Genomic DNA, 11,808 nt, shown 5'->3' on the forward strand with positions numbered 1-11,808 from the left:
AAAAAAAAAAAAAAAAAAAAAAAAAAAAAAAAAAATGAAAACTAGTACTGAAAATATACTAATTAATTTAATATTTTTTTAAATGTTAAAGTATTATTATGTTTAAAAAATTAATTTAAACAATTAATCCATAACCAATAAATAATATTTTGCAATCAAAAAATAAAATGACTAGTTAAAAAAATAGCAGTATCCTTTCTTCAACTCCAGTAATTACTTAAAATATTTAATGATTTTCATGTAACTGGTTCAAAAGTTGTTAATCGATAAGCAATTATCTCATAAATAAGCTAGTTAATTATGTATGTTGCTATTTAAAAAAAAATAAATTTGACACATTTATATGCAATAAGGGATCAATATGAAAAATGTTTCATGATTGATAGATTAAGAAAAACATATACCATAAAAGAACAAAAAATAATTGTTATTAGTGTTGTTATTTTTTAATTAAGTAGTCCATGACAATTGAATCACCCTATATGCTTTAAAGAGAGTTGATTTAACTTTAAGTTGGAGTGTGAGACAAATATGTTAGTAAAAACATTTATACAATTTATATAAATTTGAAAATATAGACATACTTTCAAAATTTTTGCTTGTTTTTCTTCTTCATGATCTCTTTTACTTCTGCGTAATCGTAATTTTCTAGCTATAGGATCACGATTAATAGCTGTAAAATATTTTACACACAGACTATTTTATTTTCACATAGTTCTTTTAGATAATTACATAATATACACACACACACACCTACAGTATGATTTATTAAGTATACTACCCCAATTTTTTCATAAAATAAAATTTTTTTAACTAAAATTTGATTTATTTTTGTAAATTATAGTACATATCAAGTATATTAAAAGAAAAAATAATATCTAAGGGTAGATTTAAGGGGAAATATTTGAATGTTACTTAGAAACCAAACTTGCTATTCAATATGGCTTATAAAAATAAATCTAATTTTAGTTTGTAAATTTTTATTAAAAAATGGGAGGTATTTTAAGTTATTGGTCTAAGTCATACAACCCTAATAAGTTTAAATCATGGCTAAAAACCAAAATAATTTTGATTTATGGCAGTTTTTTTTATATCAAGTAAGTTAGTTGACCTATATTAAAATTTTTTCAAGAATTTGTAAAGTTAATCTTTTTAGAAACTGAAGTATTATACAATCATTTTTAAAAACTTAACCAAACTTAAATTTTTAAGTTCAATCGAAGGTTTAAAGGCAGTTTTCATAAAATTATTGATTACTAAAATAATTTTTTCAAAATTTAAAATTTAATATAGGTTTGTAATTTACTAGATATGGTAAAGTATTTCAATCTTTAGTTTTTTTTTAAAGACTAAATTATAAAAATATGTAATTTTTATTAATTTAAAGCAAAATGTAAATTGACTTAAAATAATAAAATAAACATTTAAGAAAATGGATTTAATATATTTTTATTAATTATTTTGTGAATACATTACTTTGTGGTAGTTGTACTAAGTTTGGAACAACAGCTCCAGCAAGTCTTAATTGATTTTGAAGGGAAAAATCTATATTATAAAATTGCAATCCTTCAGCTGCTACATTTGTAGGTTTAGGAGGCATTATCAAATCTGGATTATTATTCAAATCTAAAACTTCTATATCCTTTAACAAATGAATAGTATCTGGTAAAGTTATAAGTTTATTAGAAGACAATAAAAGTTTCTTAAGATTCCCGCATCTGAAAATAATCGATTTATTTAATAATTAATTTAATGAAACTTTAATATTTTAATTTTCAAAAACTAAAAAAACTCACCGACAAAGACCTTCTGGTATCATTTCTAAAAGATTTCCAGAGGCCGAAAATATTTCTAAGGCTGAAAGTTTACCAATACCGGATGGAATTCCATCAAAGTCTAATTTGTTGAAATTAATATACAATCTTTTAAGATTTGATAATTTGCAAAGAGATGATGGTAGTGAAGTTAAATTATTGTCAGAAAGTTGAAGAACTTCAAGTTCATGCCATACTTCTAATTTTAAGAGAATATAATAATATATAAGCAATGAATGAAGTTTATTTTTAAGAGTATAATTATATAATACCTAATGCTAATGATAATTCTGTTATAACATTTGATGATAGATTTAATCTTTTTAAATTTATTAACGTGTAAAGAGCATCAGGTACTTTGGGTAACTGATTACAACTTAAATCTAAATCTGTTAAAGCAGTCAATGTTTCTAGACTTGGAGGCATATTAGTTAAGTGTCTATGGGTATTTCTCATATGTAACATGGATAAATTTTTCATTGATGGTAACTGCCTAAAAATAAATATTTGGTAAATAACTGTAAGATAAAAAAATCTCATAAATATATTAAATTCTTTATCTAACTTATTTAAAAATAAATATAATAGTTTAAATGGTAAAAAAACAAATTATTTAAGAAGAAAAAAATATTTATGAATACGCAATTTTTTGTAATACAAGAAAATATACTATTAATCCAATGAGTAATAACTCTAATGAAAAGATTTTATTTTCACTGTACTAAAATTTAAGTAAAAATAATGATTTTAGAAACATTAATTAAACTAGTAAAATGATCTTTTAATATTTTTTTTAAATTATTGTACAATATCTGTATTTATATAAAACAAATAATAATAATATTATTAACCTTTTCAATTTTGCCAATAACAGGTTGAAATTTTTAAACTTTTTTGAAAGAAGTGAATAAATTAAGTTCAAAGTATAACAAAGTTATACTCAGTTTCAATATTTTTTCTAAGAAAATGTGTTTAATGACTATGCACAGATTAAGTGAAACTTATTTTAGAACCATTCAAGTGATAGAATATTAGGTTTGTATTGAATTTTATATAATCATTTAACTTTATTTATTTATTTTTATATTTATATTAATTACATATAACTATTTATTTCAGTTAATATAATTATGAAAATAAATAGATTTAATTAAATTATAATATAAAATATATGTAGCATTTTATTTTCAAAAATTAAAGTAATGTTTTTTAAAGTTCATTAATTAATTTAATTTAAATTGTATGCAATTGAGCATTAATTTTTTAGAATTTTATCAAATTATAAATTTATGTTTTAATATTCAATTATTGTTATTAAAAAGTAATATATTAATTAAAAATAAATATTTTAATATTATTAATATTAATAAAGTTATATGAATTTTAATTTCATAATATTTATTTATATTTTTTCATTTAATTTTATACAATTGTGAAACATAAACGCTTATAGAACATTTATGAAAAGTACACACTTATTGATTTATACATTCATGAAACAATAAAATTTTAACTGTATACCTAATAAAACATTAGAATCAGTTTGACAAACATTGTGTATGAGTGAGTTAATAATTGATAACATGATCACAGCGTGTAAAAGTTAACCAGTAGACAGATGCTAAATGTAAAAGGTACGGTCCGAAAAGGCCGACTGAGATATACAAAAAAATTTTTTTTTCCTCTGTAAAGTATTTGCACTTCAATAAAGTTTTTTTCAAGGTGCTATTAATTTTTATGAGTCAGTTTATCATTAATAAGCAAATATAAATCTATAAAATAATGAAGAATTAATACCTTAATTGAAAATGATCTAAAGGATTATTGTTTAATATCAATGTTTGTAAATTTGTCAATCTTCTCATTTGTGGTGGTAGTGTTTGTAACTCGTTATCACTAAGATCCAAAGACAATAAGTCAGTTAAATGTACAAATAATTGATTAGGAATAGAAGTTATCCTGAAAATATTATACAGTTATATTAGATATCTAATAAATTACAGAAAATAGTTTTAATATGAACATTTTTACATATTATTGATAATTCTATAAAACTAATTGATATAAATATTTTAATGATTGTAAGATTTTAAAATTTTTTTACATAACTTTATATTTTATATACTGTTATTTGTAAAAAAATTTAAATAATTTAAGATAAATATGAATTTTTTTAAATTATTTAAAAATCTTTAAAATTAGCAACTATAATAAAATGAAATATTTCCTATAACAGTATTAAAGCCTTTATGATTTTTTTCTAGTAAATATAATAAAACTTAAAATTAACTACTAATATTTTTAATTTGTTCCAAATAATTAAGAACAAAACCTAATGTTTACATATCAGCATGAAAAAATAAATAATAGTAAAAAAAAAAAACAATTTTACTTTTTATTCTCTTTTTCAAAACTTAAAATATAATCATAAAATAAATCATTTAAGTTTATAAAAATCAAATTAATAATAAAGCTTGTGTTATAAAAAAGAACAAAATTTAATAGGGTTAAGTCATGATTAAAAAATTTAAATACAATTTATACATAATTTATTTTTTGAAAATATGTGAAATGTTATTATATTATTTCTTTTATGTAAAATGAATTTAATACTTTAATTTCCTTGAACAGTTTAATTGAGTAGTAAATATTCTATTTACTGCCTTACTACTCATACTCAGTCTCTTTACTCAAGTTAAAGAATTAAAAGTGTAAACATTACCTATTATGTGACAAATTAAGTACTAGTAAACAAGATGATGATTCTAAGCCATCTGGGATTCTTGTTAAACGATTATAACTTAAATCCAAAGTAGTTAATTCTGTTGTATTATCATTATTACAGAAAAGTTCTGTTGGTATACCAGAACTTTTGATATTGTTGTGTCGAGCAATTAATGATCTCAATGAACACAGCTCTGTAAGTTCTCCATGTAATTTTTCAATTTTATTGTGAGCAATCGATAAATGTTCCTGAAAATATATTAAATCTAGATTAATAAAAATGTGAACTACAGCTAAATAACAAAATTTCAGTTTTATAAAAAATATAACGATAAAATGTTTAAGAATATGCTATAATGTAAATTACAGGTACTTTATACATATTTAATTTTCATTATAGAATCATAGTAGTATTATTTATTTTTCATAAATATTATTCATATCAATAAATAAATAAAAACATGAAAGATTAATAGTAAATCAAAAAACATATATTAATATGAAATATTAGTTAAATAACATTTTTTTTTAACTATAACTTAATAAACTAAAATAAAAATCCAAAGTTATTCAAAATACTAACTAATTTTCCAAGTTTTCCTATTTCAGGAGGTATTTCGTGCAACTTGACTCTATTAATGTTAAGCCATTGAACACTAGACATTGATTGAACAGCTATAGGAAATTTAGAAGTCTAAAACCAAAATTTAATAGTTATTTAAAATTATTTTTGAATATGATTCTTATTGAACATACCTCAAAATCATTATTACTAAAGTCTATTCCACGCACGAATGGAAGAACACCAGTATTAGCCATCTAAAATTTTATAAAAGTACATGGTTATTTAAAAAGAAAGAATGGTTGAAGTACATTTATTCTTTGCCTTTATCCCAACTTCTTAGGGTCTGCTATTTCTATTCCTAAACTTCCACATCACCTACACATACATCAGCTATTCCATATCACATTTAATAACATCACTTCACCTTTTTTTCATTCAACATTCATTTCCATAACTGTTCTTACAGCTTCCAATTCCTATCTTCTCATAACATGACCTAACTATCTAAGTCTATTTTCTCTGAACTTATCTGTGATTGACACTACACCTTACTCTCTCTTCTATGTTTGTTACTTTTCCTATCTTCTCTAGTCACTCCACTCGTCCATCAAGAATTCTCATCTCTGCTACACTCATTCTCTTTCCTAACACACTGAACATCATAGCTGGTCTCACTACAATCTACCTAGCTTCATTGAAATTCTCTTATAGAATGACACACCAAATGCTTCTCTCCACTTAATGTTGTCTTATATACTTATCAATACCACTATTATTTTGCACAACTGATGCTACATACTTATAACTTTCTTCTCTCCTATCACATTCTCGCTTATTGTCACTGATTTCCTCTCCTTAATCAAACTCATACTCTATATACTACTTACATTTAATAGTAATTAAAATTTTACCTTTATATTATATAATAACTTACCTTATTTTAGAAATTATAGAAAAGTATTAAAAGATCAAGTATACAACATTTCTAGACCTCATCAATATTTCATTTTTTTACTTTAGATGGATTTACTCGAAAATTATTTATAAGCGAACATTATTTCTACATAATATACCCATTTTTTAATTAAATCAAGAAAATAATATTGACTATACAAAAATAAATAATTGAGTCATTGAATTACATAAAAAATATATCTTCTTTATGAGTCATTGAAAATTCTTATACATTAAATACCTCAATATAAAAGTTTATCACAAATTAACTTATATGCTATATCAAAAAAAAAATATTATTCAGTAGATAACATATTTAAAAAATATTTTGTAACCTTGTTGATCAACAGCTTGTGTGAACAGTGGTACCAACTCAAGGGATTTATCCCTAAACTAAAGAATATTTGTTTTTGTGGGATTTAGGGATATTGTAAGCTGATTTGGGAATTTTAAATAGTACTGTCAAGAAAAATTTCTGCTAAATTAAAAAATTATATTATAATTAAATCAATTAACATATAATTTAAAAGATCGTTTGATTTTACATTTATTCTATGACAATAATAGTATACAGAATTAGTGCATCTACTTTATTCAGTACTTATAATTACACAACAGATTAAATCAATATAATCATATAAAATATTTAGGAAATTCAAAGTTATTTACAATGAAAAATTTGTTTTACCATTTTCATAAGTTATGATAATTTCAAATAAAAAAAGTTAAAATTTACAGATTTTAAATATCCTTATTTTTTTTATAGATTTTCCCTATTTACACTACCAAATCTATCTACAGGGAAGGAAGAAAATTGTTTTCAATTTTATGAGAAATTTCTTCAACTAGATACAATTTGAGATTTTTTGATGTATCTTAGGAAAAAATCGTTCCAGTGACACCAGAAAAAAAGTAATGATAAACACACACAAAAATATATAAACAAACTATGATTAAATTAATACCATATTTTTAAATTGTATTATGTATCCATACTTGTTCAATAGACAGTGCATTAATAAAAAACACAACAAAATTTTAATAAATGATAAATCATTTATTTAAAATAAAATATAAAAGAACAAATTATGAGTTTGCATTAGGACCTCTCCTACGTCCAAAGGTTTGTACAACATTGACGTATCTTCTGTTATATTGTATACGTCTCTTAGCCCGTCCTGTCTTTTTCTTCTTTTTCTTTTCAACTTTTTCAACCTTGGGAGTTTGACCCTTAACTTTACCTGCACGGGCTAAAGAACCATGCACTTTACCTAAAAAATTATAATTTTTTTTTTTTTTTAATTGTTTATATCATCAAGTAATTTTGTAATCAAACCTCCAAGTAGTGGAACAATAAGATCAACATTGAAATTGGTTAGCTCTCCAATAACTTGGTTATCATAGAGAGGTTCTCCTTGGCAATATAAAGAAATCAAATTTTCTTCCAAGTCTTCCAATGCAGCTAATTTTGCCTATCAATTTAATAATTTTATTTAATTATATAAGTTTCTCAATATAATCATTCAATATATTTAAGAAAAATGTGATGTAATGTAAGTAAAGTGTAGGAGTAGCATTGATTGTAGATAAGATGAAAAAAATAGGCTTAGATGTTTGTTTAGTCATATTATGAGGAGAAAAATCGGAAATTGTAAGAACGGTTATAGAAATGAACATTGATGAAGAGAAAGAGTGAAATAGTGGTGGTTGGATATAATTAGGGACGATATAAGGACTACTGGTGTGCAAATATAAGATGTAAAAGATCATGTCAAATGAAGATTTAGGATTTGGGTAGCTAATAAAGTAGTTGGGATAAAGGCAAAAGAGAAGAGTAAAATGTCTTTAAGTTGAGTTATTCTTTAAAGAATTTATATTTTACTAAATAAGAAATAGCAACAATATTGATAATCTGATATAATATCAAAATTGTTTATATACAGAGTGAATCTTTTAACACTAATTACTCAATTTCTCTTAAAATAATTTTTTTTGGCTTTTATTAGTTACACTTGTATCTCCATTCATCTGATATAAAATATTTTTTATGTTTAACCCTCATATCTTATAGGGGTTTCAACTTTAAATGGAAACATACGTAATTAACAAGCTTATAAAATTGAAACTGATTTAATTAAGAAACAATATGCTTTTAAGGTATTCTTCACAAATTTAATGTAAATTTGATATAGAAAACATATCTGTAACTCAGAACTACTGGAATAGTGTAAATCCAAAAATTATGATTTTTAGGTTATTACATTTTGATACATGAAATAAAATTTTATATTGATCTATATTAACAAAATATTGCTACGATGATCCCTTGTATATTTAATTAGAATTTAGGTTCCTTTGCAAGAATTTTATTTAGTACAAGTGTGACAATACCGCAAGCTCCAGTCACCGGCATTGGAAAAATAGCAACCCAATCAACCGTTGTACAACAGTACATTGCAATAGCTCTACTCTTACCATAATTGGGTAGTCTGTAGGATAGGAGTTGAGCGCTGGGCTAACAACTCTGTTTCAATAAAAAATTCTGTTCAGGACTTGTAGAAGTCTCAGAGTAGATTATTTGGAAAAATAAAACTGGAAATAAGAAATTGCATATAGCACTTAGTACCTGGTATGTGTGAGAAACAAAAAAAATACCTTATGACTGGAAGACAGCGATGACATGTTCCATACACAAGAAAGGAGATAGAAAGAACTACAACTACCGAGGAATAATATTCTTAGATGTAGCATATACAATATTCACTAATTGCATCTTATTAAGGATAAAAGAAACAGCAGAAGGTATAGTTGAAGATTAACAAGGACGTTTTGGACTAGGCAAATTGACAACTTATCAAATATTCATCGTCAGGGAAATTTTATAAAAAACATAGGAATTCAAAAAGGTAATGCATATACTTTTCTTTGATTTCCAAAAAACATGATAAATTACACCAAGAAAACAATACATTGGCAGAGTTCCACTTTACATATAACCTGATAAATCTGATCAAGTATCATGGAAATATAAGTAAAAATCAGAATAGAAACTATAAAATCAGAACAAATATCAGTAAGGACAGGATTAAAGCAAGGAGACTCTTTATCACCTATATTATTTAATATTGCGCTGAAAAGTTTTAAGAGAAATGAATAAAGGATAGCTAAAGGATTAAACCTATAGGGACAAACAATAGGACCATTGGCATATGCACATGACTTAGAACTGTTGAGTTGCACAATGAACTAAATGTGGAGAATTAGAAAAAAACGAGGAAATAGAATCACTATAACAAAAACCGAACATTGTTAAAGCAATCAGACATAAGGAACTATAATGGGCGTAACACGATTGGAGAAATCAAAACTAATTACTCGAACAGTACTAGAAAAGAACCCAACAGGACAAACACTCCAATGGAAGATAGAGAATAAGGTAGGAAGATGTAGTGAAGAATGATGTGGAAGAACTAGGAGAAAGAACAGAAAGAGGGCACGGAAAACTGACTGGGATGGAGAGAAGGCTGAATATATGACGGGATGGTCCTAGAGACAGTAAACACAAAAAAAAAGTTACTTAGAAGTTTGTACCAAACGAATATAATTTGATATACTTAAATAAATGCTATACTATCAATGTCATTTTTTAATGTAGATCAAAATTAATAGCATATCAATTTTTATTCCTAACTACGTAACAATTCAAAAAAGTTTTTCCTGTTTTATGCTTTCTTGAAAAATTGAATAAATATGACTTATGTTAGTCTAGACCTGAGATACAGATGTTGACTTACGTATAAAAGTATTTTTTTAAATAAAAATGTGTTTAAGCATTCAATAACTTCAAGTATGTATTTCATCACTTAAGAAAATAAATTAATTTTTAAGAAACTATTAATATAAATAAAAAAAATATGTTCTTAAACGTTTTATTCTAAAGAAAATGAACTATTTAACTATTAGAAACTGTTAATACTACATTCAATAATTACAATATGTACACTTTATTAAAAAATTTAATATTACCTTAATCTGAGAAATATTCTCAGAACCTTGGCATTCTAAAGCATGAATATTTTGACCACGTACAAACAACTGCATTTTTAATAACTGAAAATTAAAAATTAAATTAAATAATAATACAAAATGTTGTAAATGTTGAGATATTTTTAAGGTTAGGATTATGAAATTAGACGCGTTAAAAGGAACTTTAAAACGTTAAATTAACAGTCAAAAGTTAAAAACTTCATTTTAAATGTTGACTTACTTAAATCAATTGGCGAATGAATTAATTGTAAATTCAAAAGAATTTATACCATAAATTGTCAAAACGTGCAACTATATGGACGTTTTCACCGTAAACACATCTCCAAAAGAATTTCATTATATCATATCATACTTTTGAGATTGAACAACTCAATTTACAGTATATCCATCTTATCGGAAGTAAACCATTGTGACCAACTGTCACATACCACATTTTTGATAAACTGTTTTAAATTTTCAAATAAAGTAATACCATCACAGACTTATACATAATGATATGTATTTATATTTATTTTTTTTTTTATTAATTTATTTTTTTATTTATCTTATCTTTGATTGGAATAAGTGCTTCCAACTAAATTCTTTTCTCACTTAAAGTAGATAACACATAATAATTAAATGTAAAAGTCATCTTATTAAAATTATAAATTTTAGTAAAACATGAAATAAAGGTTTTACTATTAATTAATAATCTTAAGTATCAATATTTTTTTAAATCACTTACCATTTATTTTTTTAGTTAGGTGAAAAATAGTAAAATGATTGTTTGTAAAAACTGTCATATACAAAATTTTAAATTCCTTAATTAAGGATATAATTAAGGAAGTAACAGTTCATGTAGTTTTTTTAATAAATCATCAATTTTTTAAAATAAACACTATAAAATAGATTGATATGTGTTTAAGAACTTATATAATTACTATTAAGAGTAAATTTATGAGAAAAGCTCAACATTTCAATAAAATTATTTTATTTTGTATATTTATCGTAATAAATTATTTAAATAGAATTCTTAGTAATCATTTCTATGTAACTCTTAGTGTTTAAATAGATGCTACTATTGAGATATTCACAACTCATTTATTTCATTAAGTATTCAATAATTATTTATTTAGGCATAATGCACATCACATATTTTACTTGTTACGTATTTTTTGAAATTCAAATCTAGTTATTGATTATATAAACGTAACTTAATAATCAGACAGATATTAACTTCGATGCGAAGTTGAAAAAGTATGAATTTTACTATAATGTGTTTTTTTTTTTGTGTCTGTTACAACTTTTTCTCAGCTCTCATGAAACCGATTTCTTTCAACAATACGTCAAAAGATCACAAATCTTATCTAGTCGAATACATTACCCTCAAAAATTGAAAAAATTTCTCTCGTTACCCGTAAATTGGTGAAATCTCCAAAAAACATTACAAATTTTCGACATTTTAGCTTCGATGCGAAGCTGAGAAGGTATTAATTTTATCATGATGTGTTTATTTTTTTTTTTATTTTTTTTTTTATTTTTATTTTTTTTTTTTTGTGTCTGTCACTACTTTTTCTCAGCTCTCACTGGACCGATTTCTTTTAACAATACGTCAAAAGATCACAAATTGTATCTAGTTGAAGACATTACCCTTAAAAATTTAAAAATTTTCCCTCGTTCCCCGCAAATGGGGGAAATATCCAAAAAAATTACAAATTTAAAAAT

The 11,808-nt window shown here is 23.9% G+C and overlaps 2 protein-coding genes across 2 annotated transcripts in view; both read right to left on the reverse strand.

The window, feature by feature from the left end:
- LOC126903149 (protein flightless-1) overlaps window positions 1–6,279 on the reverse strand; it is a 14,190-nt gene extending 7,911 nt beyond the window's left edge. The window contains exons 1-9 of the mRNA XM_050681158.1: window positions 6,038–6,279; window positions 5,295–5,357; window positions 5,122–5,232; window positions 4,537–4,787; window positions 3,612–3,773; window positions 2,087–2,307; window positions 1,797–2,013; window positions 1,477–1,718; window positions 585–673 (exon numbers count right to left, since the gene is read on the reverse strand). Of these exons, the coding sequence (XP_050537115.1) occupies window positions 585–673; window positions 1,477–1,718; window positions 1,797–2,013; window positions 2,087–2,307; window positions 3,612–3,773; window positions 4,537–4,787; window positions 5,122–5,232; window positions 5,295–5,357 (1,356 nt within the window). The 5' untranslated portion in view covers window positions 6,038–6,279. The remainder of the gene's footprint in view (window positions 1–584; window positions 674–1,476; window positions 1,719–1,796; window positions 2,014–2,086; window positions 2,308–3,611; window positions 3,774–4,536; window positions 4,788–5,121; window positions 5,233–5,294; window positions 5,358–6,037) is intronic.
- Window positions 6,280–7,093: 814 nt separating this feature from the next.
- On the reverse strand, window positions 7,094–10,481 carry LOC126903150 (FAU ubiquitin-like and ribosomal protein S30). Its single transcript, XM_050681159.1, has 4 exons — window positions 10,325–10,481; window positions 10,084–10,167; window positions 7,394–7,529; window positions 7,094–7,328 (listed from the first exon to the last, which is right to left on the reverse strand). Exons 2-4 carry the CDS (start codon window positions 10,156–10,158, stop codon window positions 7,144–7,146), a joined length of 396 nt encoding a protein of 131 aa, XP_050537116.1. The 5' UTR covers window positions 10,159–10,167; window positions 10,325–10,481; the 3' UTR covers window positions 7,094–7,143.
- Between the last annotated feature and the right edge of the window lie 1,327 nt (window positions 10,482–11,808).

Source organism: Daktulosphaira vitifoliae, unplaced genomic scaffold (genome assembly GCF_025091365.1).
Source record: "Daktulosphaira vitifoliae isolate Bord-2020 unplaced genomic scaffold, ASM2509136v1 Scaffold_3, whole genome shotgun sequence".
Taxonomy (NCBI): domain Eukaryota; kingdom Metazoa; phylum Arthropoda; class Insecta; order Hemiptera; family Phylloxeridae; genus Daktulosphaira; species Daktulosphaira vitifoliae.

Coding starts and splice junctions, on each gene's coding strand:
- LOC126903150 (XM_050681159.1), bottom strand. CDS start 10,158: ATGCAGTTGTTTGTACGTGGTCAAAATATTCATGCTTTAGAATGCCAA. Junction 7,530..10,083: donor AGAATATTTCTCAGATTAAG/GTAATATTAAAT, acceptor TTAAATTGATAG/GCAAAATTAGCTGCATTGGA. Junction 7,329..7,393: donor TATTGTTCCACTACTTGGAG/GTTTGATTACAA, acceptor ATAATTTTTTAG/GTAAAGTGCATGGTTCTTTA.